The sequence below is a fragment of the Gymnogyps californianus genome, chromosome 17 (assembly GCF_018139145.2).
Source record: "Gymnogyps californianus isolate 813 chromosome 17, ASM1813914v2, whole genome shotgun sequence".
NCBI lineage: Eukaryota > Metazoa > Chordata > Aves > Accipitriformes > Cathartidae > Gymnogyps > Gymnogyps californianus.
In genome coordinates, this window is record NC_059487.1 from 15,137,010 (window position 1) to 15,161,217 (window position 24,208).

A 24,208-nucleotide genomic window follows, 5' to 3' on the forward strand; every position below is an offset into this window, starting at 1 on the left:
GAACAGGCAGAAGACAGATGAAACCCACGTTTGCTCTCTGTCTTCCAGTCTTTCACCCACACATCTGGCTCAGCTGTACTGTCATGCACCCATGTCTCCCTGCAGTAGGACAGGGCTCCAGCGTCGCCCCCTCCCTCTGGCCAGCGGTGCCTGTCCCTGCCTTCTTGCCGCAGGTCCCAAAGCAAGGACAAGATGTGCAAAAAGGTTGATTTAGTTTGGATAGAGCTGGGAAGAGCACAGCTGCTGAAACAACTGGCCAAATTTGAGGCCATAACACTTGTAATTTCTGCAAAGCGCCATTCTGAATTCCCGAGTGTGGCTGTGTGTCCTGTTCAGGTTTCCCCCATATAATGGCACATTTCCTTATTAAGCTAACACACCATCCTGGATTTCTGTTGTGGCTTCCCCATGTCTAAGCACCTTCCACACCTACAGCAAGAGTTTTACAGCTCAGGGTGACCCTCTGCTCTTTTGCAACAGCTGTAATTTGGATCCAGGAAATTTCCTTTGAAAGCACGCTAAAGTGCTACCAACACAGTCCGAAACTTAACCCCAAATCCTCCCTTCATTTGCATGATCCTCACTCAGCTATGGCCCCACGGCTTCTGAAGGGCACTGGCCAAAGTAAAATCTGTCAATATAAAGACTGCAACTGCTGTGCTAATGATCACTGTTGGTCCCAATGGGGCTGAGCTGCCTCAAGCAATTCTTTCAGCCTTTCCAGTCTGTCCGTCTTTACCAACCGACCACAGACCACGTCCCGCACAGGTATCCCAAATCTGGAACTTTATTTATAAAATAACTCATACAGAGACACACAGTCCTGAACCACTTCAGCTTGACAGGGCAAAATTACTAGGCAGGGCACACTGAGACCTCTGAAGACAACTGGAGCTAATTTGCCAGGGGCTGGTTCGTAGGTGCGAAGCCTCTTTATGTGCTGCTTTAGGGAACAAGCTCGTGTTCTTACATTGCTGGGTATATGCCAATGAATGCCACCATGCTATGTACAGACTTTAATAAGAACTTTTCCCCTAAATTAGATGGAAGAGATGAAAATGGCTTGGCAAAACGACGCGACCTCGGAAAGTATTCCCAGAGAGCTCTGGAGCAACTCAAGCGCGGACACGCAGTAAATTATGCAAAGGGCTGCCTCCATTTCTCTGCTCCTCTCCTTCCAGGTGAACTAAAATCCATAGAGTGGGATATACTTTCTTCCTTCTGGGGCTATATTTAGATCATTCCTGCCAGCCACGGTGGGAGGAAGAGACCAACAGTTCCCAGCAAACACACAATGATGAACATCCAGAGGAAGATCCTGTCAATGACCATTGCAACGTACTTCCAGTCTTCCTTCACCTGGGAACACAGAGATGAAAGGCTGATTATTAACCTTTATTTGAGATTAAAATTTATGAAGGCTATTAGTGCTTTATTCCAAAGTAGGATATTTTCATTTAAGTCCAGAGATAGGAGGGGAAGGTCAGACTTACATTTAGTGGTCCTATATGATGGCAAAGATTTACTCTATCAATTGCTGATGTAGGAGACAGATTCCCAGACTGCGTGGGTGTGCATGTGCAATTGCAAACCCTGTTCACAGCTCTCCAGGGATGACATACGCCCGTGGATAATTAAGCTCATCTGCACACTCACTATCCTATTTTCCATGAGCAACAGCTGTCATTGGGTGTGTAAATGAGGTAGGGATTCAAGCTGGGGAGGGTGGAGCGGGGGGGAAAGAAATTACTCTTTTCCCCATGCTAGTAAACAGATTTGCTTACAGATTAACGAAGCCAAACTCTTTCTGCGAAGGGATTTTCGGCTTTGGGTGAGTAAGCAGTGAAAACGAACCAGCAAATAAAAGAAATGGTCTTCCTCACTCCGCTTTTTCCCCATTTTTGTCTTGCTGTGGGAGGATTTTCCAGCAATTCCTCTCTGGGGAGGTCTAGTACTTATTAATAACATCAGTCAGGGATTGTAAATAGCTATTTCATTAAGTAAGAAACCACATACATATGAAAACCTCTTTTATTACATTGCTGTTATTAATTTCTTTCCCAGGAAGAGGACTGATCAGATGGCGAAGTTTTATTTGATACGGCTGTACCCATTATAATTTCCTACAATATACCACTTGGTGATGAATAGACCCGAGGGTTGAAATTTGGCACGCTGCCTTGCTCTTTAGGGAAAACATCTCAGTAGGAGCTAGCTCAAACCTCTTCAGTGGCCGTGATTGCAGCAAGTCAGGAGTGTGGTGTAAGGAGAAGGAGACAGCAAAGCCAAGGCTGCGCTTTGCTGGGGCTGCTTTACTGGACCTACCAGTCTGTGACCCTGAGCAAACCGTGGCTTCACCGTGCCCAAAGCTGCCGTGTACATGGGCAGCAGCATGAGTGAAAAGCACAGTACAACAATAACATAACACTAACGATACAGGCCTTTTCATCCACAGATCCTAGCTTTGTTCTAAACGGAGATAATAATAAGAGAGTAGCCCAGAACAGTAGGTGTGAGCTAAAACACGATTTGTAGGAGACCTGGCTTGATTTTTGGTTTTTTAAGGATTTGCTGATTATGCTGAAAATTCATTTTGGTAAAGGAAGCAATCCAAATATCAATGAAACAGCCATTTGCTGCAGATGATGTTTTCACAGGTATAGTGGCAACTTCAGGTCCTAAAATATTATAATCTGTCAAGCACCAAACAAACAAGCTCTGAGCACAACACAGGGACTCTGTAAACTCACCTCGAGTCTTCTCTTTCTTCATCAGCCATGGACGCACCACTAAATTTTATCTTATACCTTGTGGGTGGTACAGAGAAATCATGATGTGTCAGAGGGAGAGAATATACAATCCTGGCTTCCTTGACCAATGTTGTGAGATTTTATTGAGCTAAGAGAATTATTCCTTGCAGGTAAGGTATGTGCATTTACCTCATTTTGGCGTGCTGAACCCTTCACAAACTGATCATGAATCTTCCAATGTATTTGCAAAGTACCTGTCATCACTCCGTGCCTCAACGCAGACAACATTCAGCTGAAGCAATGCCAGCGAAGTGAGCTCTTTAACTACGCCTCTCATTATTTGCCATGTGGACTGCTCAGTTAGGCCTTTAAATCATCTGGGATCGCTCCAGCTCCTTGGCTCAGTAAGCAGCTTTGTAAATTGGGAAATGAGGCACGCACTGGAAAGTATATCGTACTTTCCCATAATTTTTTCTCTGAATAAAGCATCTTAAATTTCAGGAATACCTGAACATTTTCAAAAGTGTAAGTATCAGTTAAATATTTTTGTGCAATGCATAATTTCATTCCCTTTAAAACTAGCACCAAGTTAAGCAGGTCTTTACTATTCAATAGGCAGAAGTAAACAAATAGAGGTTCATCCTGAAGCTTGGTATCTTCTTGGGGGAAACCATGTTGTTTTATGATTGTACAGCCCTTAGCACATCCATCTATATTTAGGGTGAGTAAAAGAAATCGTGACCCTTGAAATCCAAAGGAATTCTCTCATCCTAGGGATAAGGTCTCAGTGGATAACTCCCCTTTGCTGTACATGTTTTCTGATCTATTCATCATTTGCTGAGAGTTGGACTGAGTCTCTGATGCTTAAAATTCCTCGTGAGAAGGGCAGCTAAGCAAGCTCTGGATGATTGTATTTATGGGATTAGTGTCTCATGATGCAACCAATGCGTAAAGAAAATCTGCAATTTACCATCTGATGTCCAACTGGAAAGCTGGATTGAGTAAATAGTGCCCCATTCTGGCAAAATAAGCTTTTTTGAGTATTAGTGCTAGTAAAAGTGAGTGCTAGATCACGCAAAGAAAAGAAACCAGATCAGTTTCTCTTTGAGAAAAGAAGGGGGAAATGGGAGAAGAGGAACAACTTGAAAAGTGCAACAGAAATTTGCTTTCAAATGTAATGGTGTATGCATAAATACTCAGCCCATCTTGAAAATGATGGCTGGGAGTGCATCAGATGTTTGCAAAATCAATATCCAACTTCAGACCAAGAGCACAGAAGGGTGAAATTGGAAATTATGGAGAGACAGTGAAAAAAAAAGAGGAGGAGGAAAAGAAAATTATCTGGATTTGTTTTGTTTTGTTTTCTGACAGCACTGTAGCATTTCCCTGTGGCCCAGCACCTCACGTGGAGCATGATCCGCGGAGGCCTCTCTGACAACATCAATGCAGCTGTCCGTCAACATCTGCCACCCCAACTCCTGAGCTGTATTTTGATTAGTTTTTAAGAAGCTCACTCAAAACTATTTTCAGGAAAGGATCAGGGGCAGGAACCAGCTGACTCCCCCACCCCCAAATTCCCAAAAAGTGAGGGAATCTGCAGCTCTTCCCTGGTCCAGCTCCTTGCAGGTCTGAGCAGTGGGAAGAGGGCATCCTGCCCCAGGATTTGAGTGGAGGGTTGCGGTGCTTTGGTGACATCTGATCCCTAGGATCCAGAGCCTGCAACACAGATTAGAGCAGTCCCAGGTGGTTTTATTGTACTTTGTTAAAAATAAACTGGTGAGATTATCCCGTGTTTCCTCCCCCTCAGCTACATTCTCTCCCATTTTATTTTTAAGCTGTCTTCAAAGTCTTCTTATTAGAGTAGTCCGGAGATGCACACAGGCATGAGGACAACAAGGCCTTCCAGACGGTGCTGTTGGTGTCTGGTTATTTTGGCTCATGTGTGACATGCAACTTGTTTTGCTTCTCAGCCTGTAATTAATTTCTAATGGCATTTCTATCATATGCTGGGACAATTCGGTCTTGCATTTTCCCCAGTGTACCATTGTGCTTGTATTGTTTGCAGATATCTTTTTGTAACAAACAACTGCCTCTTGCATTTCCCATTTTCTCTTTGCTGAAGCACTTAATTAAATGAGCTATTTACTTTTAATTTAGAAGCACTGCCCCCGTGGCAATGGTGTTTTAGAAAAAAGACAGGAACTTCAAAAGAAGCTCTGTTCTCATTCTGGGAAGGTGCATGTCTCTGAAAATATTACCCAAGAGACAGCGAGCTGTGTCTCAGGGGCTGCAGCTGCATCAGAGGTGCCTGCTGATAGATTTGTTGAAGACTTCCATGAAGAAATGCCACAATTTGATTTTAAGATGAAAGCAAATTTCTGAGTACCAATTTTTTTCCCCAGTGAATTCTCATTTTATTAGATCAGTTCTGCTCCTTACAGTAAATTTCAATTCCAGATCATGTTTCCTTCTTCTTTGTCATTTCCACCTGGAGAAAAAAATGTGCTTTCCCACTTGACATTACTTGGATCCAGAACAGGAAAATAGTATAGCCTCAGACCAGGGTCAGCAATTATTCCCCCAAATCTGAAAACCCAGCCTCTGCCTACCGTGCCAACCACAACTGCTGTGAAAGAGCAGAAAACTGTGGGCAGGTTTGCAGGCTCTTCCTGGGGAGCCTGGTGCATCGGTGGTCCTGGGGGTGACCCTTCTCTGCTCATTGCTGCGTGTTTTCCTGGTGCCTTTGCTCGCAGGCTGGGCTGGCAGGAGGTCTGGTCAGAGCCCTCAAAACTGCTCCTTTTCTTCTGCTTCTGATGTTTAGTGCTGTAAATAGCTTTCTCCTCAGGATAATCGCTTCATTTCAAGAGGGAAGAGTAGTGGAAGGCATAAGAAGAAAATTTGTGGCTTCTGAAGACTGTTTTAATTTTAAAGACATCTACAATCATAGATTAAAAGGAAAGAACCCAAAATATTCATTGACTCAGTTCTTGATAATATCAACAACCTTAGCAGAAAGAGAACCAGTTGAAATGGGAAGTATTATTGATGTAATATTCTTTCATTTGCACCATGGGGGAACAAGTGAGTTAAAATCAACTGACTTCCATGGGTTTACTTGTGATTATTGCTAGGAGAGAGCAGAGTTTAATTCCCGCAGTCCTAATGTGCTTGTGAAGTGCTTTAGCCCAGCAAAGAGTGCTGGGCTGTCAACAAATGAAGATGGGGATTCACAGCCCATCTCTGCCACAGATGTGTTCTGTGACCTTGAACAGGTCACCTCATCTCTATATTTTGGCTGTCACTCCTCAACATGAGGAATAAACAGTTACTTCCTCAAAGGGATGTTGTGAAGTGAAATACATTAAAGAACAGAGGCCTCTCAAACTATGGTACCAAAGAGTATATAAATGGACAGTAGCACTTAATCTTTTGTTGCTGCTGCTACGTGCTCAGTGCTGTGAAAAATGCAAATATAAAGACACTCTTCATGCCCAGGAAGTCTTGCATAAAATCACTATGACTTGCACTGACTCTAAATCTTGAGAAAATCAAATTGTAAGCACAGCTGAAAAAGTAGCTTTTGGTGACAGATCCCTCTACGAAAAGCTAGATAAGACTTTTCTTTAGTAAGAACACTAACTTCAGGTTATCTTGTGGCTTCCTTCATTATGGCCATAATTAGCTAGCACACCATATCCATAGTATTGCAGGGGAAGAGCTACAAGAGGTGTGAAAGGATGTGGTGTTTGTATGTGCATCACTTTCCCCATTAAAAGAAATTCTTTCAGCCTCTACTTTCCTTCTCTATTTGTAGCCATATTTACCCCTTCAGAGTAAGTGTGAAATTTGTCTGTCCACCCACCTTCCTGCACAGAGCCAACTGCTCCAGTGGAAGTCCACTAATGAGGAATTGCATCACGCAGAGCCAAACATACCCTGCAACGTCCCCACGCTACTACGCACTGCCCACATCCACAACCTATTTTGGGAATTTCCTTTCCTAGGCTCAGTAGCCAGAGTCAATGCTTAATAAAAAACAGAGAGTGTGAATTCCCCATCTGTCAGAGGCTTCTCTATAAAGAATGTCTGCTACGTTCCTACCAGATGACTGCTTTTTGGGTCTCTTTCACAATCTTAGCTGCTTCCTTCCTACCTAACGACAACTTTACTCCTATTTTCTGCTGGAGAATCCCATTGTTCTAGAGCAGCCCTGAGCATGCTCTGATTGTGCTACCCTCTCGGCCCTCATGCCTGCCAAGACCCCAAGGACAAACTCTCCAGCTGTGCCCATAGTGGCCAATGTGTTCAAAAGCCACAATATCAGGGATGGCTGAGCCTGCATCACCAAGTACACTCTCTGTATAGCCCCCACGTTTGGTGGGGCTTCCTTAGCAGATAATTTTTGACTTACCCAAGGAGAGCAGGCTAAGTTAGCATACTTACTGAGAAATCCGCATCTTCTGCTCGCAGGTGGTCTGCGATGTAGTGAACCCCTTCCACTGCCAGCTTCAGGGCTGGGGACATCAACACAAGATGTTGCTCTTTGGTGCTGTGAGTCTTGCTTCCTTGAGCCGGTGTGCCAGCTGCCTCGCTCTTTTTGCATTTACACTTGCACTGAGGGGGCTTGTGCTGGGGCTGCTCTTCATTTAGGTGGCACCGCTGGGATGCTGGAGAGCCAGTGGATTGGCCATTGGTCTGGGAAGAGTCCTCTTGCAGGTAGCAATACTGGATGCTCCGAGACCTACAGCGGATACTCCCTTCCTCTGCCTTATTGGGGCTGTACATCTGCTGAACGCTTAGTGATCTGCCTTTCAAGATGGAGGTGGTCTGGGTGTCACTCAGGGGGCGGCACGAGGGTTGGGGAGAGGAGCAGGTCACCTGTACAGGCTCTGGGTGCAGCACAGAGTACTGCCCAGAAGGGGACTTGCAAATAGGCTGAGGCTTGGCTGGCTCCTCGAGGTGGGCACAGAAGGAAGACGTGGGTGACGGCTCATTACTCTGGGGGCTGGGGGAAGATGAGGTAGTGAAGTTGGGTTCCACGTCGATCTCGGACCAAAGCCTTGGTGTATTGGTTATTTTGTGCATGGATGCAATGAGCTTCTTGCAATTGTCTTTCACTGTGGAGGGACGTTTCATGAAGAGGAGGCGCGGGACTATGTCAAGGAAGATCCTCCTCACCCAGTCAGGCATCGTGTGGGTACGCGGGGAACGATGGTGCACGTTGAGCACAAAGACAGTGATGATGATAGACAAGGTAACAAATATCATGGTGAAGAGAAGATACTCTCCAATCAGAGGGATGACCAAGGAGGTAGATGGGATGATCTCTGTGATGAGCAGCAGGAACACAGTGAGGGACAGCAGCACGGAGATGCACAAGGTTATCTTCTCTCCACACTCAGAGGGGAGGTAGAAGACCAGGACAGTCAGGCAGGAGATCAGCAGGCAGGGGATGATCAGATTGATTGTGTAGAACAGTGGCAGCCTCCGGATAATGAAGGAGTAAGTTATATCAGGGTAGATCTCTGTGCAGCATTCATATTTCTTGCTGTTGTAATTACCCACAGCGTTGATGATGACCCATTCCCCACTCTCCCAGTAGTCCAGCTGGTCCACATGACTGTGCATGCTCACCAAGTCTATCTTGGCTTTGTCATAGGTCCAGGAGCCAAACTTCATTGTGCAGTTTTGCTGGTCAAAGGGGAAGAAGGTAACATCGATGCTGCAGGAGCTTTTATAGATAGCAGGTGGCATCCATTTAATTCTCCCGTCATAGAAGAGGTGGGCCTTGGTCAGGTGCGTGACTGCAAAGTCACCGTCAGCACTGGGGAGAGACAGAAGACAAAAGAAGACCAAGGTTTCTCTAGGACATCTCAACTTTGTTAAAGAAATAGGATATTTAGTGCCTGGCTGCCAAAAATGCACTTGGGGCACCTGAGGGATGCAAGCGGCACATCATGTACAAGCACTAGATCCAGCCACTCTATCCAGTGGGTTTTGAAGTCTGTTGGCTTATGCAAGCACTGGATTTGCATGCAAATATCAGCCCTCACCTTGCATAAGTCAGGTCCTTGAGGTGAACGTACACAAGTTTTCCTCAAAAGTGACCCACAGATGCCCTGGAAAGGGTTGAGTTTGCCTTAGAGAGGTGGGAAGAACCACTATCAGGTAGTGTGGCTGTGGGCTCTGCAGAATTAATTGTGACAGCTGCTATAAACGAAACAGTGTTGGGTACTCATTCAGTCTCTTACATGAAAACCAGCAAGACCATCCTATTAATAGGAATAATGAAAGTTAATCTCCTAATTTCCCAGTCAGGAAGAGAGCTGTCTTTTATGGTGTCTTCTTACAGGGACTCTCAGTTGGGGTCTGTGTGCTGGTGTAAGATAAATAGATAACAACCCAGGATTTTATATCAGAAAGCCATTTTCCAGCCAGTGAAAAAACTGTTGCATAAACAGCATTTTTTGGGTTTGGATCTGCTTTTCTCAACTGATCAGTGCACTCATTTCCCACAGCACAGTGCTGTGCACCCGTGACACTGGCTGCTTCCAGCTCGTCAGGGGGTCTGGGATACAAGTGAAGGAGATCAAAAAAGGCAACAGAAGAAGCAAGTGCACTGGGGACTTGGGGGAAGAAAGACCACCAAGGAATGCCATACTTGAGCTGTAATCATGTTGGAGAAAGGAGGAAGACTGAGAGACTCTGGGAATGGGATCCCCAGCCCTGGAGACAGCCCTGTCCTCCACCTGCCTCAGCATCACCAGCCGCAGCTCTGCTCCTTCCTCACACCCACGGCTCTGCTACTACACATTAAACATTGAACCTGCCGCTTGCCCCAGTGTGTGGAGGTCACAGAAAGAAATTATCTCATTAATAGATTCAATTAGCGCAGCAGGTAATTAATGCCTTGCACGGCTATGCCATCAAGAAGCGCTGTTCCTCCCCTGCTCTCAGTGAGGAGGACACGTGGACTGTGACACTTCTTAAACTCCACGTCTGGGGCCAAGTCCACAGGTACCTTCTCTACAGCAATGTCCTTCCTCCAGGCAGTGTCTGCAGGATCTGCAGCCTGCGTTAGCTTACACAAAGCAGCAAAACTGAAGCGTTCAGAGCTGCACAAGCAACCTATCTCCTTGTTCGAATATTCATTACAATGGAGACTGGACATTTGAATCACAAAATTACACCTTCACCTGAAAATGAGCCAAGCCCCTACATCTGCAGCCCCTTTGTGCAGTGACTGGCTGAAACTTCAGACTCTCTCTCTCCCTTCATTTCTACTTGCAGACAGAGGATTTTGGTGTCCTTGGACAGTCACAACCTGGATCAAACACTCTGGTTCAAGGAGCTTTAAAATGTGGGTGAGGTTTGGACAGAGCTGCAATTTTTTTCATCATGAGCAAATGTCTGAAAGGCTGAAATCCCAACCAAAAAAAGCAGGTGGAATCTGTTTGTGGAGCAATGCCCTCAAGTCTAGCTACAGGAATAGAGAAAAGAGCATCCAAAAAGCAGGGAGGGAATTGGGGACCATCTTACCCACCCGGCTGGAGCCACTGCAGAGCTCGGGAATACTGAAGAAGCAGCTTGTTGTGTGATGCCGAGTCTCAAACAGCAACGCTGCTAAACAAAGGGGAAGCTGAGCAGGGGAGGGAGAGTTTCTGCTAAAAATCTGAGATGAATTATTCAGGCTGATATAGATAGAAAGCTCTCTGCTTCTGCCCAGCCCTCCCGGCTGGAGCCGATCCAGCCTGCAGCCACTTCCCCGGCAATCGGCAAACTCCCTTGGTCCTGCTCTGCTGCTTCAGTGCTCAGATGTGCCGTGACAGCAGCCGTACAGTGACAGGGTGCACGGGGGTCACACCTCTCCTCTTCCTCACCAGCAGCAAGATAAACAGCGCAAGGATGATCCGGCGGGGCCCCTCAAGCTGCTGAAGGCAGAGGAACTTCCTTAAATTTATTTCTTTAGGAGATCATCCATTAATTCATATGCAAAAGGGAAAAAAAAAAAGACTTTCTGATACTTGGTCTTGCCCTGTGAAGCATCCTCGTCAGTCCACGACCACCCTGGCTTCCAGTGAGACCAGTGTTGTCTTGCTCATTTTGGGAAACAGTGGCAGGATGCGGCCCTCAGTGAGCTGTCTTGGCTAACACGGTATCTGGGCAGAGATGGCACATGCCCCCGGCCCCCAGGATCACAGCCCAGATCTTTGTCTTTTGAGACAATTTTCCAGGTTGGTTGAATTAATGGAAAAATAATCTCAGAATTACTGTGTGGTGGGGAACCAGGTTTTTACTAAACGCTTCTTTGTTTCTATAATGGAAAGCCTTTGCTCTTTGTGGCAGATTTTGGAAAAACAAAAAAACACAAAAGGACCCAGTGCTTTTTGACCTCTGAACTGGACTTTTTCTAAAGCTTTAAAATGTCTTTTTTTTTTTTTTTTTTTTTTTTTAAGACAGGAAAGCTAAAAATATATACAAACCCAGACTGCTGTCGCAAAGGGATCAAGGCAAAACCACCACTGTATTTTACTCCGATGCAAATAAAACTGAGCAATGCCATTGTACCATCCACCCGACTCCTTTCCTACCTCTTCTTTCTTAAATCTAATTTACACTCCAGGACCACTTGCTTTGGATGAAAACCATCTTTTTGTTTCTCCTGGGTTTTGCCTGCACTCTAAAGCCAGATTGAGACACAAAACATGCACAGCAAGGGACAGTCCAGTGTTTGCTGTTCTTGGTGGTTTTCTTTCTAAATCTCGATAGGAATTTGGAATCCAGTTCTGCGTTTAATGAGATCTCTGAGGCATGATTAAATCGTTCATTAATGGAACAATATGTTTTCATATTACAGAAAAGGGATAATGAGCATCCACTAGTGTTTCCCTTCTTAGGTGGAGCAATGTGTTAGTGGCTGGGTAAATAACACAGGTGTGTGGTTTTCCTTTTGAAAACGGTTGGAAAAGGGCATGAAACTCTTCCTAAAAATTCATCCAGGAACAGTAATAATTCACGTAATTGTGTTTCATTCCCAGAAATGTCTTGTCTGGCAGTTTTTCGGTCTCTGTGTGACTAGCCACATGCCTCTCTTCTGCAAGTGTAGATGTAACCAGCGTGATGCTGCAGATCTCGTGTGTCAATTATTTCCATAAATGATCTGCTGCTTTGATGAGGAAGATGATATTTTTTAATTCCTTGCCTAACAAACCCAGCCTCATCATGGGTCCTCTTTGTCTCACACACTGTTACAAATAACACTGGCACTGCCTTCCAAGCTGGATTTTGCTTGCAGTGCCATGGCAGGAGCGAAACCAGCAGCAGAATAGCTTCTTGCATTTGAGAGTCAGCTAATGACTCTGAGGAGCCATAAAACACCCGGGGATCCTCCTGCTTCTCCCTTACCAACCTAACAGGGCTGTGAAGTAATTTCTGACTTTACTGGGCATGTTTGAACTTCTCATTGCAGTTCAATGTAGAGATATTTGAGCAATTTGTAAGCAGGGTAAATTAGCCATGCTGTTGTACATAGACTGTATCCAAGCCAGCTGTATCGTGCAAAGGTAGGGTTCGCAGTTGTCTTAACGCTTCGTGCATACATATATTTTTGTCTCCTTCCCCAAGCTTACCACTCACACTGGACCTTCAAGCATATGCTTACTGGATTGGAAGCTACACTTGCTGGTGCCCTGCTGATGCCGGGTGAACCTAGAGAGATGCTCTCATCCTGGGTGAGGCTTTCATTCTGCTCCTCTTGACATGAGAGAGGGAGCAAACAAGGTCACCTAGCTGTTGACCGTCTTCCAAAGCCTTTCCTCAATCTCCTCCAAGGGATGAAGGTGAGACAACCGACTGCAAATGAAGTCTGCAGTTAGGAGACTGGGGAAACCCCATTTTCTTGTGGAAAGCTTTGTTGTGGGAAAACCCATTCCTGGCCAAGTTGTGCTGAGAGCCCTGACTGCGTAACGTGAATATTTCCTTAGACAGGAAGGTGGGAGATCTGATATAGTGGGACAGAGAAAATCTACAGTCATTTCTTTATAGTGGTAGCACATTTTCATCTCATTCAGTCTAGATCACTGTGTTGTGATAGTTGTCGTGAAAAACCATTTGGAAGAAGGAGCAAGTGCAAGGTAAAGATCACAAGAAGAACTTGAGAATTAAGATAGTCAGGCTCTCCTGATTACCTGACCTGACAGCTCTAAAAAACTGTCAGTAATAAAGTAATGGAGCTCTTATATTTTCCTGTCAAACACAATAGTGCACACCAATAAAGACAGAAGACAGTTGCTTTTGTTTTTGCCAACGGAAATAGCGCTGCTGTGTTCTGCAGCTTTTAATTTCTCATTTCGAGAAGAAAGGCTGCTCTTCTAAAATCTTCTAAGTTTATAAGGGTTCAAGAATGGCATTGTTTTACTGGCAGCCATCAACCGTATTTCATTAAAAAGCTCTGCTGATGGAGAATCTTTTTTTTTTTTTTTTTTTTTGCCAGTTTCTATTTTCCCTGCAGTTGGGAGATACATCATCTCACAAAATTAAATGTTTTCAGAATGCATGTAAATGAGGCACACATTTATTTTAATTTCTGATGATACAATTTAAATCCAAACAGAGCTTTAAAAGCCTGAAAATTAGCTATATACATATATGGATATAGCTAGAATGTCCTCATTTAAAGCATTTTTCCTTGAACAGCAGTAACCAAGACAAATTGGAGTTTCAAGACCCCTTTAAAGAATGTATCCTGCACCCTTTTGGTAGATGTTAAAGAGATGCTTCTGTAATGTTCAGATTAAAATACTCTCCAAAGGCAAATCAGAGAATATTTTATTTAACAATTGTTTTGTGCTACCACAACAGTAACTACAAATTCACAGGTTGGAAGGGACCTCTGGGGATGATCTAATTCAAATTCCCTGGTCAAAGCAGGGTCAGCTACAAGAGGATCAGGACCTTGTCCAGTTGGGTTTTAAATATCTCCAAGGTCTTGGCAACTTGGGTACAAAACATCTTGGGTACATAGCTGGAGGTGTCTGTGCACTGATGTGTACTTCTTTAGGTCACATCCCAGCTTTTGCTTGCTTCAGATGTTTAGAAATCAGTAGTAACGGATATTTTGATTGTTCCTCAGTAAAACAGGCATCTGTCTCAGAAATGGCTGTGCTACACCGATGAAATAAGCACAAGTTTCTCAGAAGGCTTTAACGGTGCTGAATTTGTGCATTTTGCTTCAGTTCTTCCCTTTGCCAAGCATCCTCGTCAGCACGTTGGAGGCAAAACTCTAGCTCTGTCCTTAGCACAATGGTAGGAGAAGTCCTTGGATGCTAACACAGCAACAGCCCATGAGAGAGATCCCTCTCATAGATTTCTTTCTATCTGTTCCTGTATTACTGGATAGAGCTTGGCAGCAAACCTCAAAGGCATCTAGAGATATAATTCCTCTCCAGAAACATAGTCATTTAAACTCCCAGAAGAATCAGGAAAGCTTAAGTGTGAAGTAGCAATTATGGGCCTGTTATAAGTACAATCATCTGGTGCAAAATGACAAGATCTGTGCAAGTACATACACACACACACAAAGAATAATGTCAAGAATGTTTCCAATATTTTAAAGGTTAGACTAGGGCATCTTTTGGTATTTCTCCTCCCAACAGCTTTGGGATGAGTCAGCAAACCAGTGTTACTCCATAAGTCTCACTGGTTGCAAACATCATAGTATAGTTCAAAAGAACAAGCTGCTATAATATAGTTCAAAAGAACTCTTTGCTTTCTCATGATTTTCAAAAGGTGCCTGCCAGATGATCTTCTAACCCAGTCCTGTAATCCTTCGTGTCCATATTACCACTGGGTGAATTCCTCAAGATACTTCCTACTCCTAATTACAGGAATTTTTATTTGAATTGCCTTCATGTATGATCTTGTCTTTTTTTTTTTTTTTTTTTTTTTGTGACTATGGAGGCTAAGGCAGGGATTACTTTTTGGAACAGCTAACACCAGAAAATATTGAGAAAAAAGAAAATTTTCAAGTCTGAATGTTCCCAGTAGCTTCTTCCCAGGTTTTACAATCATCAGGCTAGAGAAGACAAATGCTATGATGCTATCATGAATATGCAGTTGAAAACTAGCCAGTAAAGCTCAAGTTCCCTGCCCATCCATTAGGCTGAAGGCCATGGCCTTGCATTCCTCTGAGCAGCCTTTAGCAGCTGGAGCACCTGGCTGCAAACCTGCAGTTTCAGGGTTTTCTCCTCTGGAGTTTCTATGTTGCACAGGGTCCAAATGCCTCAACACAGTGGTGGAGAAGTGAAAAAAAAATCGAAATGCAGCCCCAAGAGCCTATTCCCTGATTAGACAAAAAAAAATTATTTTTTTTTTTTTACTTTAAATATAGAAAAGAAAACTAAAATGTGCTTGAAGTCCATTCATGAATGGGAAAATGAGTCAATGCAGAGGATTAGATAATTCATTTATAAATGATTTGGTGGTGTCTGAAGAGCCTTTACAGCCTCAGATAAGGAACAGCTGGCCTCCTTGGCAGAGAAGAAGAGGCTTTGTCGCTTCACTATTAGCTCATATTCCTCTGTTATACATATGTTTTGTCACATCTAGTAGAAACTATTTACAGAGTCTTGGAACTTATCTCATCAAGACTGAAAATTCAACAGCATATTAATTTCCCTGTAGGAAATTAATTTGGTTTTAGATTCCTTATGAATGTTGACAACTACATATACTCTCTAGGCCAAACCAGCTGAGTTTACTGATTTAATTTGGGCCTCTAGAGTGGATAAATGGAAGGTTTTGACAATAATGAGCTTAGATATGAGAATAACCTCACAAGAAGGGGATAGGTTTCCTTAAAGATGTAAATCTCAAATCATTTTAAATTTCACCATTTCTATATATACCCCAAGATGAAAACAGATGAGGCATTTGTATAATCTCCTGCCCAGAAAGTCTCTTTTCCAAAGGATACCATCCCAAACAGAAATACCATACTTCTGGCAGAGCATGTGGTAAGCAATAAATAGCTCACATTAAAAAGCCTGAACAGTGCAAAAGGCCAGTGTGGCCACTCTCTCTCTTCCATCAAGGTCTCTGCACACATTCTTTTGCTCTTAGGGACCCAGAATTACGTGCATCTACTTTAAATTCCTCTAACCAATACATATATTTTATATATATATATATGTAAAATATGAGAGGGAATCCTTGTTAGCATCACCCATGAGCAGTCGCTGCCTTTGCAAAGCCTTTCTTTCTGAAACATTTCTAGCTGAGATGCCCGCAAGGAGAAACACTGTCTGGTTACGCAGTTGGTGAGCTGCCATGCAGAAGAACCTAATCTTGGTGTCCCCTCATGCTACAGGTTTTGCCTTGCATGCATTGCATTTGCTCTGCCTTGCCCTGCAACCCCTAAAAAACATGAAACCTGATTGTTAGAGCAGTGCAACCAAGATATTGACTGCAGCTTCAGATGTGTTTGATAGGAAGTTAGGTAGAAGAGAGAATTATATCCCAGGGCAGAAAAGAGTTTACATAAGACTATATAAAAGAGCATGGGCAAATATAGCTGCAAGGAGATACAGAATTAATGGAAAACCATTACTGACTGGCTAATGGTTGGCGCCTACATCCATGTTTAATTCATGGATAAAGTAACCAATTAAAAATGCATGATAGGCTCATGACAACCAACAGAGGAATGCATGATTATTAATGGTAATTATGGATAAAGGGAGAGAAGTAGCTTGGATTTAGGTAGCTAGGGCACTAGATCTCCCTGCGTGGTAGCAGGTCACCAGTACAGTTAGACTTGCTGTCTTCCATACCTCCCTGCAAGTCAGACTGAGTCAAGCAATGAGGTGGGCAAGGCTGAAAGACTCGCACTCCAGAAGAGGATAAGGAGGACATTCTGGAATAGCTGCTGTGGCCAGCAGATAGGCAGCTGCTCCCTGGAGTCCCTGTAGATGCTCAAGTGACAGCGGCAGTGGACTAGGACAGCAGGGCAGAGAGGCAGAGCATGCAAGGGGCAGAATCCAAAGGCTACCCAGCCTTTGAGCCAAGGGAGTAGATGTAGAGATGACACATCAGGCTCTTGGGTACCAGCAGCTCCAGCAAATGGATGGTTTGAAGCACAAAGGTCCCATAGACGATGGAGATTTGTGTAGCACTATTTCCTTTGGCACTATGGTCCAACACAACAACCACCAGAAGCTCCGAAAATAATAATCCTTACCATTGTCATTGATTAAGCAATGAGAAGGACAAGGACATTCATTTTTTCCAGGGGAAACTGTGAACATCTTTCTTGGCTGCAATGTGAGGCACTTGGATAACATTCACGCTCAGAGTGTGTCCCTGCAGGATAGGAAGGTGCAAGTGCCTATGAATTAGTCATTTCCATTGGTCTAATCTCTGAAAGGTGCTATGTGAGGATGCAGTGATTTCCAAGAGGTTTTCAATCACTCCACACCACTGAGGATCAGAGACAAGCTAATGGGAAAGAGAACAATTTCCATAGTCTCCAAAGCTCACAATCCCCTGGACAGATTCCTCTTTCAGCCATTTTATTCTTTTTTTAAACAGAAGCAAAATCATATCAAACTAGAACCAGGCAACTATTTATTAAAAACAAGCCTGGCTTCCATCGTGTTTTCTCTGAGTGTTAGCCACATACAAAGATGGTTTTGTTTGATGCTTGCAGCAAGTGTTTTCTCTGGAGCCTGTGCTGGGGAGGCAGACTGGGTTATCCTACATCCTAGGAGACTGGAGAACTCTGGTATGATAAGCCAAGGAGAAAACAGTCTTGGCACTCAGACAGCCTTTCTAAGAATATCAACAGGCGCCAAAGGAAAGAAAGAAAACAACCACCTGCTCCCTAGGAAGTGCCCATACAAGAGACAGATTTCAAGCATTCGGGATCAGGAACAAATATCTATTTAAGAATAATTCTAGAATGGTATTGGGCTGACCCGAAACCTGTATTTGTAGACACACAAGTCTGACATGTTTCAGCGTATTTTCCATATTTAAGCCCACCCTCAGTAACTGGCTTTTCCAGTTGATGGTGGTGAATTAGGGGAGAGCTCCTTGGCGAAATGAAATCGAAGAGGACTGAAAGCTCAAATCCAGCTTAATTGTGTATCTGACATGTGAAGAGAAAACAACACCTGGCATCCCCCAACAAAACTCGCTGTCCAGAGAAAGGATCATTAGGAGAACAAAGCCCTTGTGATGAATGTTAGTCATGTCATTTAAGGCACGTCTGGGACAGATATTATGAGAATCTACATGGAATTCAACCACAAAGAACAAAATAAGGAGGAATAATTGCAAGAAGCACCTTAACACCATGGGCAGAGAAAATTTGCAAGGTTGGGTTTGCCCTCTGGCCACAGTGCTCACACTCACTTGTTGTAGAGGACAATATCGGGCCTCCAGATGAGCTCTGAGGGGATTCGGATGGATGTGACGTTTTCGTATTCTTGGGGGTCCCAGCGTAGCTTGTAGTCATGCCACTCCTGCCAAAAACGAGGCGGTTACAAAGCTGGAAGAGTTCAGATCGCAAAACTGAAAAGGAACGTGGAAAAGCAAATATTTTGGTGCACCCACCTGCTTCACCCACACGTTCGTGGTCATCATTTGATTTTTCTCATCCTGAAATGCAAGATCAGATACTGGTTACAGAAGTAGATGAAACAGCCCAAGGAACTCATAAAATTTCTCTTAATTGTACTTAATTTCTGTAATTATCACCTCTGCAATAAATGTAAGTTCCATCTTGGAAATAGAAAGCAGATGTTTCTGTCATTTAACATGGGACAGGGCACAGCTGCCTCATACCACTGAACAGCTGAGCCTGCACCGAAGCCATCTTGTGAGCAGACGGACTTGAATTTATTGGGATTTTCCTCGGCGCTGATGGATTCAGCCTAGGACGACGGGGCCAGGCAAATGAAAGAGCTCCACAGCCTGGCTTTGACCTGAGCACTGAAGGAAGGTGAGTGATGTGTATATATATATATATACTTGCTCACACACATGTGCGTGGATTACAATGCTCAGCTTCATCCGCAAGTAGTGTTTAGTACTTCTACTGTGAAATATTATCCGTGAACACAGTTCTGGAAACATGAAGCCCAGCAGTGTTTCTCCTTCTACCAACTACATGAACTTAGAGCACTACGGATTGGGTTTTCTGAATAAACCCAAGCTACTCTGCTGACACGTAACCCTTAGACAGCCTGGTGTATAGCCATGCTGTCAATTGGTAGACTTTTTCCCAACTCTAAGTACAAACAGTGTGGAAAGGTAGAACTATATATAGAGAGACTTTTAAATAATGTAAGGCAGATATAATGCTGGCAGCACTGTAGTAGAATTAATTACTGCTCGCTGTTTGTCTTGCATGCTTGTTACAACTCCGATGTAAATAACTAAGACAAATTATGTGGGGCAGAGCCTAGTGCTGGTCTGATTTAAGTGTCACACCAGAGCTCAGAGCTTATTCATGTGTTTGTTTCTTTTCGCTCTCTCTTTGGTTGGCATCAAACGCAGCTCAATTGACAGGGTTCATTTGGAAGCAAACTGCTTGTCATTAACCTTACTCTTGTGGCAGTAAAGGATTAATTCTGAACATTAAAAGCTAGGAGATTTGGAGGGGGCTGTGCCTTCCCCTTGCTGAGCCTTCTCACTACTGTTGTGGCACCAAGTGTAAAACCTGACCAGAGATACCCTCGTCCAGGGTTAGGGACCAGAAGCACATCGAGGAAGGAAGAATACAAAGAACATTCAAATGAACAACAAAGAAGGGAAAATACCCAGCTACTTCCTTGGGTGCCGATGGGAGATGAGGAATGCCACTGGAGGAGGCTGCCATGCCCTGGGCTGGACCAATCCTTGAGCATCTGCTTCTCTTACCACTTTGCAATTCAAGCATCTGAGAGTCTCCACCACAGTCCCTGCTCTGGGGATCCCAGTCTCGCAGGTGTTACCCTTTACTGGAATTTTCCTCCCTGGCTGGGTGCAGACCCTCGGTGGAAACTCCTGCCCATCACTACACCTGAGGGCTCTGCCATCCTCCTGACCCAAGCGAAGCACGACTCTAGTCCCATCGGTTTATCTCGTAGGGGATTTGCAATGTGCTAACGACTGCCTGCCTCCTCTGGCTGCACGGCTGACTTCTCCTGCACGGAGCCAGCCCAGAGGACAGCGGGTGATTCTGCAGCCAAAGGTGGTGTTGCACTGCCTGGCCTCTTTTCTCAAGGTGAACGCAGCACATGAGGTCCTGCAGAGACACAGGCTTAGGAGTCCAAATGTGTTTCTCAGTGGCTGCTCCTAGACACATGCTTGATCCCTTACCACTTTTTTCTGGGCTCACAAAACCCTCAGCACACCAGGGTGAGGTAAGGACATGCAGGGATGTCAAGTTCCACATTGATTTTTGTTCCCCGGCTCCCAGCTTTTGTCAGCGGGAGCTGGGGTTTGAATACAGCTCTGATTTCTCTTTCAGACTTCTTGTCGTGGGGAGCTGAACGTCAGGTCTAACAATTGCAGCGGGGTTTGCACCAAAACAGGGTCACTGTCGGGAAGGGGGAGAGACAGCTGAAGTGCTGCAGTGGTGGCAGGGGGTGTCATCAGCCCCCAGCAACACAGACTGGGGCAGGAGGGGATGAGAGCTCTCCTCCAGCTGTACCCACTGGCCCCAGCACAGAACTGCCTGCTAGTTGCACTTCTAACCACTGACATGATTTTAAGAAGATTAATTCTTCTTAAGTAAACTGGGAAAAGCACTAGGAAGCAGGTGTATCGATCCCCCCTCTTCCACAATTCAGCAGCTGCATAATGGAAAGTCTCTCTCATGCCTCCACAGTCACTAATGTCTCATCTTTAGTCTTATCAATTATTCAGATGAGAACCGTACAACTTCAACATTAGCAACTGCAAACAGCCCTGGATCCCTCAGGCTGACGTAAGAGAGAGGAGGGGAATGGAAGACCATTTCTGTGCTGCCAAGCTGGAAGCTAATGGCTTGTGCACAAGCAGATGCAACTCTCTAGCAACTAGTGTCTTTGATTGCCCACCTCCTGCACCACCTCGGCTCTGTTTCGTCTGCATCTCAAAACTCTTATCTCAAAATATAAAATGTTGTGGGGAGTCTTCCGTTATGATTGTTCCACAGTAATATCTTTAAGTGGCATTACACTTTCCATTATCACCCCTTTTACTCTGCCACACGAATATAGTAAAAAGCGACAGAGAGACTCCAAAAGCGAGGCCGATATTTGTTCAAGAGATCTGCACCTACACAAACACACTGGCCTGGGAAGTGTTGCATGCAAACAGGGACAGGAAAGAGAAGCATGCGGGAGCAAGAGCTGCACAAACTAGAAAGCCTGTGTGCGTTCTCAACATCTGCAGCCCTGCAGGGATCTCCTTTGGATTCAACACTTGACCCCAACACTGTGATAGAGTAATCCTTTAAATACCATTTCAGTGCGCATCAGTCCGGAGTGCAAACCACTCCGTTTGTATATAGCATATGCAGTTTGCACGTGTGTAACTTCTATTTGAGCAAGCATTCAGAAACAATTTTCATGTTAATATCTGCCAGATTAGCTAAAAATCCTCAAAACTTTCATTTGCAGAAAGCTCTTCAGGCAAGCTATCTTCCAGAGATGCGTAAACCACTGTTCCTATTAGCTTGTGTAAATTACTGTTAATAATTACGGCTCAAATTCTAAATCAGCTATTTGGTTTTTTTCCTTAGCCAGGACTCTCTGGCATTTATACCAGTTGCTCCACTGCTCTGCTGTGATCAGTCTCATGGGTTTTGATAAGGAATTTGGGATTTTGCCTATAGTAAAGGAAGAATAAAGGATCCACTTTGATGACCAGCTACTCACATGCGTCATTCCTCATTCCAGCAGAGCTGTCTGCGTGATAACTCTTCTCTGCTGAGAGCAAAGTCTTCCCAACCCGACCCGCCTGGATCAGCCAGTAAAACCCACATGCACCAGGAGCCTCTCCCCGAGCCCCAACCCAGTTAACCTTGGCCACTTGTTGCACAAACGGGTTGCACTTACAACATCGATGAGCTGGGCAATGGACAAGCCGAAGCGGACGAGGACCACATCGGAAATGTTGGCGACGGGGCGGGACCACTTGTTATAACCGGAGAAGAGTTTCTTCAGGAGACGCTCCTCCGCGTGGGCTCGCGTTTCCACGTGGCCGAAGGCTGCAGGGAAGGCATGGGGCACGGTGGCGTGAAATGCGTGCCGGTCCAAGTGCCAGCATAGCTGGAGCCTTCACCGGCGGGGACCCCTGGGCTAACCCCAGTGATGGGCAAGTAGGGACACACGGAGGTGAGCCACGCTGGTGACTTGCCTCCCCACTACCCCAAGCATCGCCATGTATTTCTCACTCTGTTCACCCATCGCAGCCAATTCCCAGTGTAGAGTTTCCGTTGCGGAGCAGGACTGGTCTGCAGAGAGTGGGGGCATCACTAAAACCATTTGAAAAACACTACATGGGCCATTGTCCCCTGAACCTGGTCTAATTTTTATGGCCACTTTGCGGCAAGTTTCTAGCATTGAAGTCTGCAAGCAGGAAAGAGGGATGCTAGAAGGGCAAGACAAAAAGGAAAAAGCAGCCTCCTGCTGGGAGATAGGGATTTTGGATCAGATTTACTCATAAAAACTGGCATCAAACACATCACAAAAAAAAAAGGCAGACTGAAATTCAGCTCTTCAAACTAACCTTCATAGCTGGCCTTTCACAAAAATAATGGGTGAGAAAGAGGACAGAGGAGAGCACAAAATGGACAACAAGAGTGCAGTTTCCCTCAATAATGACTTTAAAAGTTGGAGGCTGCAAGGAGCAGCCCTGACCCTGCACGTACACTACAGGAACTGCTGGAGATGCCTGTTGGTTATTAAAAATTAAAGCCACCCTTCTTCCAGGGGGCTGCTGGGGGAGCTGCGCTCCTGTGCCGGCTGAACGCAGACGCATCCTCCACAACGGACAAGTGGGAAGAGGGAGCCGGGGGCTCTCCCCGCATCCCTCGTGGAATATGGCTCCTACTTAGTCTTTAGCTGCCCTGGATTATACAAAGGGAAGCATTAGCTGAGCGCTGGCTGCGCTGTCCCCAGCCGGAGCTGTAGCCCGGAGACACATTAACACACTTTACCCAGGGAAGAAAAACCCAGGCAAAAAGCAGGATGCTGAGCCCCTGCCTGTATTCTCCAGCCTGTCCCCTTCCCCATCGCGGCTTTAACCCTTTCCCCATCAAATCAGGCAAGGAGCAGAAAATAAAAGCAAAGCATTGCTCAGCAGAGGCTGGTATTTAGGGGACCTGCAGCGATGGGGCAGGAGGATGCAGGCGTGGGGGAAATTCTGTGTTGACAGGGATCGGTCTTTGCAGCATGCCTTTGAGAGGGATAAGGGAGAAGAGAGCTAAAGAGCAGAGCAGGGATAGAAAAGCTTTCTCAAACTTACCGGGGAAGACACTGGCACACAGCAGGAGGAGGAGGTTTCCTTTAGACGCGAGAAATCCCATTGTGGAGCAGAGCTCAGGCTCTAGTACACAGAGTCTCCCGTCAGGGCAACTTTTCCTCTCTGAGTCTCTGGATTCCAGCTTCATTCCCCTAAACTCCTTTCTCTCTCTCCCTCTCACCTGCCTCTGGGAAGGGATAATAGCTGGTGGTTTGTTTGTTTTTTCTTTTCTCTTCTGACTGATTTCCAGCTCTTCCTCCTAGAAGGATGCTCTTCTCTGGGACACCGATGCACATATACTTGCAAGAGATGCGTAAGGGCTGCAGAAAGCTCCTGTAAAGAGACACGAAATGCACAGCCTCCCTGGGCTCTCCTGCTTGCTCCTCTCCCCTTTCCTACGGGGCGGTTTGGCTGCTCGGTTTATTTGTTGCTGCTGCTGCTGCTGTTTTCACCCTTCCCCCAGCCCTTTGGGCAGCCTTTGCTCAGATTTTGCCGCTGATGGGCCACCGATGCCCACGCCAGCCCTTGGTGGAGCAGAGAGGGAGCACAGTATGTTTGTATATTTAATGTAGTTAGACCTGCCCACCTCCTGCTTAGGAGGAGGAGAGAATCTGTGTGCTCCAGCAAACAGGCTGCAGGGAGGAAAACTTTTAGCATGAGAAATAAAGGGGGGATCCAGACCCCAGCTTCAGCCAGAGGTGGTGGATAAGGGGCCATCTGGGATCTTTAGAGCACCTGAAGCCCAAACAGTTCCTAATTAACGAAAGCTGTCTGTTTCATCTTGTCCAAGTGCTTTTCCAAATCACTCCTGTAGACTAACAGGGTAATTAGCCTGAGAGATATTTCTGGCCTGGGCGTGTATCTTTGCTGTCGACAGTTATTGGGCTGATGAACTTGCCCATGAGAAGAGGGCTCTGCTGTGCTTGGTGCTGTGCAAACATGTAGTACAAATACAAACATTAGTC

General features: G+C 45.2%; 1 protein-coding gene across 2 annotated transcripts; it reads right to left on the minus strand.

Annotated features, from left to right (window-relative positions):
* Window positions 1-808: 808 nt before the first annotated feature.
* On the minus strand, window positions 809-23,307 carry CHRNA4 (cholinergic receptor nicotinic alpha 4 subunit). Of its 2 annotated transcripts, XM_050907116.1 has the most exons (6): window positions 23,247-23,307; window positions 21,836-21,987; window positions 18,363-18,407; window positions 18,162-18,271; window positions 7,194-8,574; window positions 809-1,359 (listed from the first exon to the last, which is right to left on the minus strand). In XM_050907116.1, the coding sequence occupies exons 1-6, from the start codon at window positions 23,305-23,307 to the stop codon at window positions 1,234-1,236; spliced, it is 1,875 nt and encodes a 624-aa protein (XP_050763073.1). In that variant the 3' UTR covers window positions 809-1,233. The 2 variants fall into 2 exon arrangements, with proteins under 2 accessions (XP_050763073.1, XP_050763074.1); XM_050907117.1 differs by lacking the exons at window positions 21,836-21,987; window positions 23,247-23,307 and having other exon boundaries at window positions 7,194-7,333; window positions 7,748-8,574.
* Between the last annotated feature and the right edge of the window lie 901 nt (window positions 23,308-24,208).

Bases quoted from the DNA above. Each gene is read 5' to 3' on its own strand.
- CHRNA4 (XM_050907116.1), bottom strand. From the start codon at position 23,307: ATGGGATTTCTCGCGTCTAAAGGAAACCTCCTCCTCCTGCTGTGTGCC. The intron at 18,408-21,835 runs GTAAGTGCAACC...CTTGCATTTCAG, and splicing joins TTGCCCAGCTCATCGATGTT to GATGAGAAAAATCAAATGAT. The intron at 8,575-18,161 runs GTGAGTGTGAGC...GTCTCTCCCCAG, and splicing joins GATATTGTCCTCTACAACAA to TGCTGACGGTGACTTTGCAG.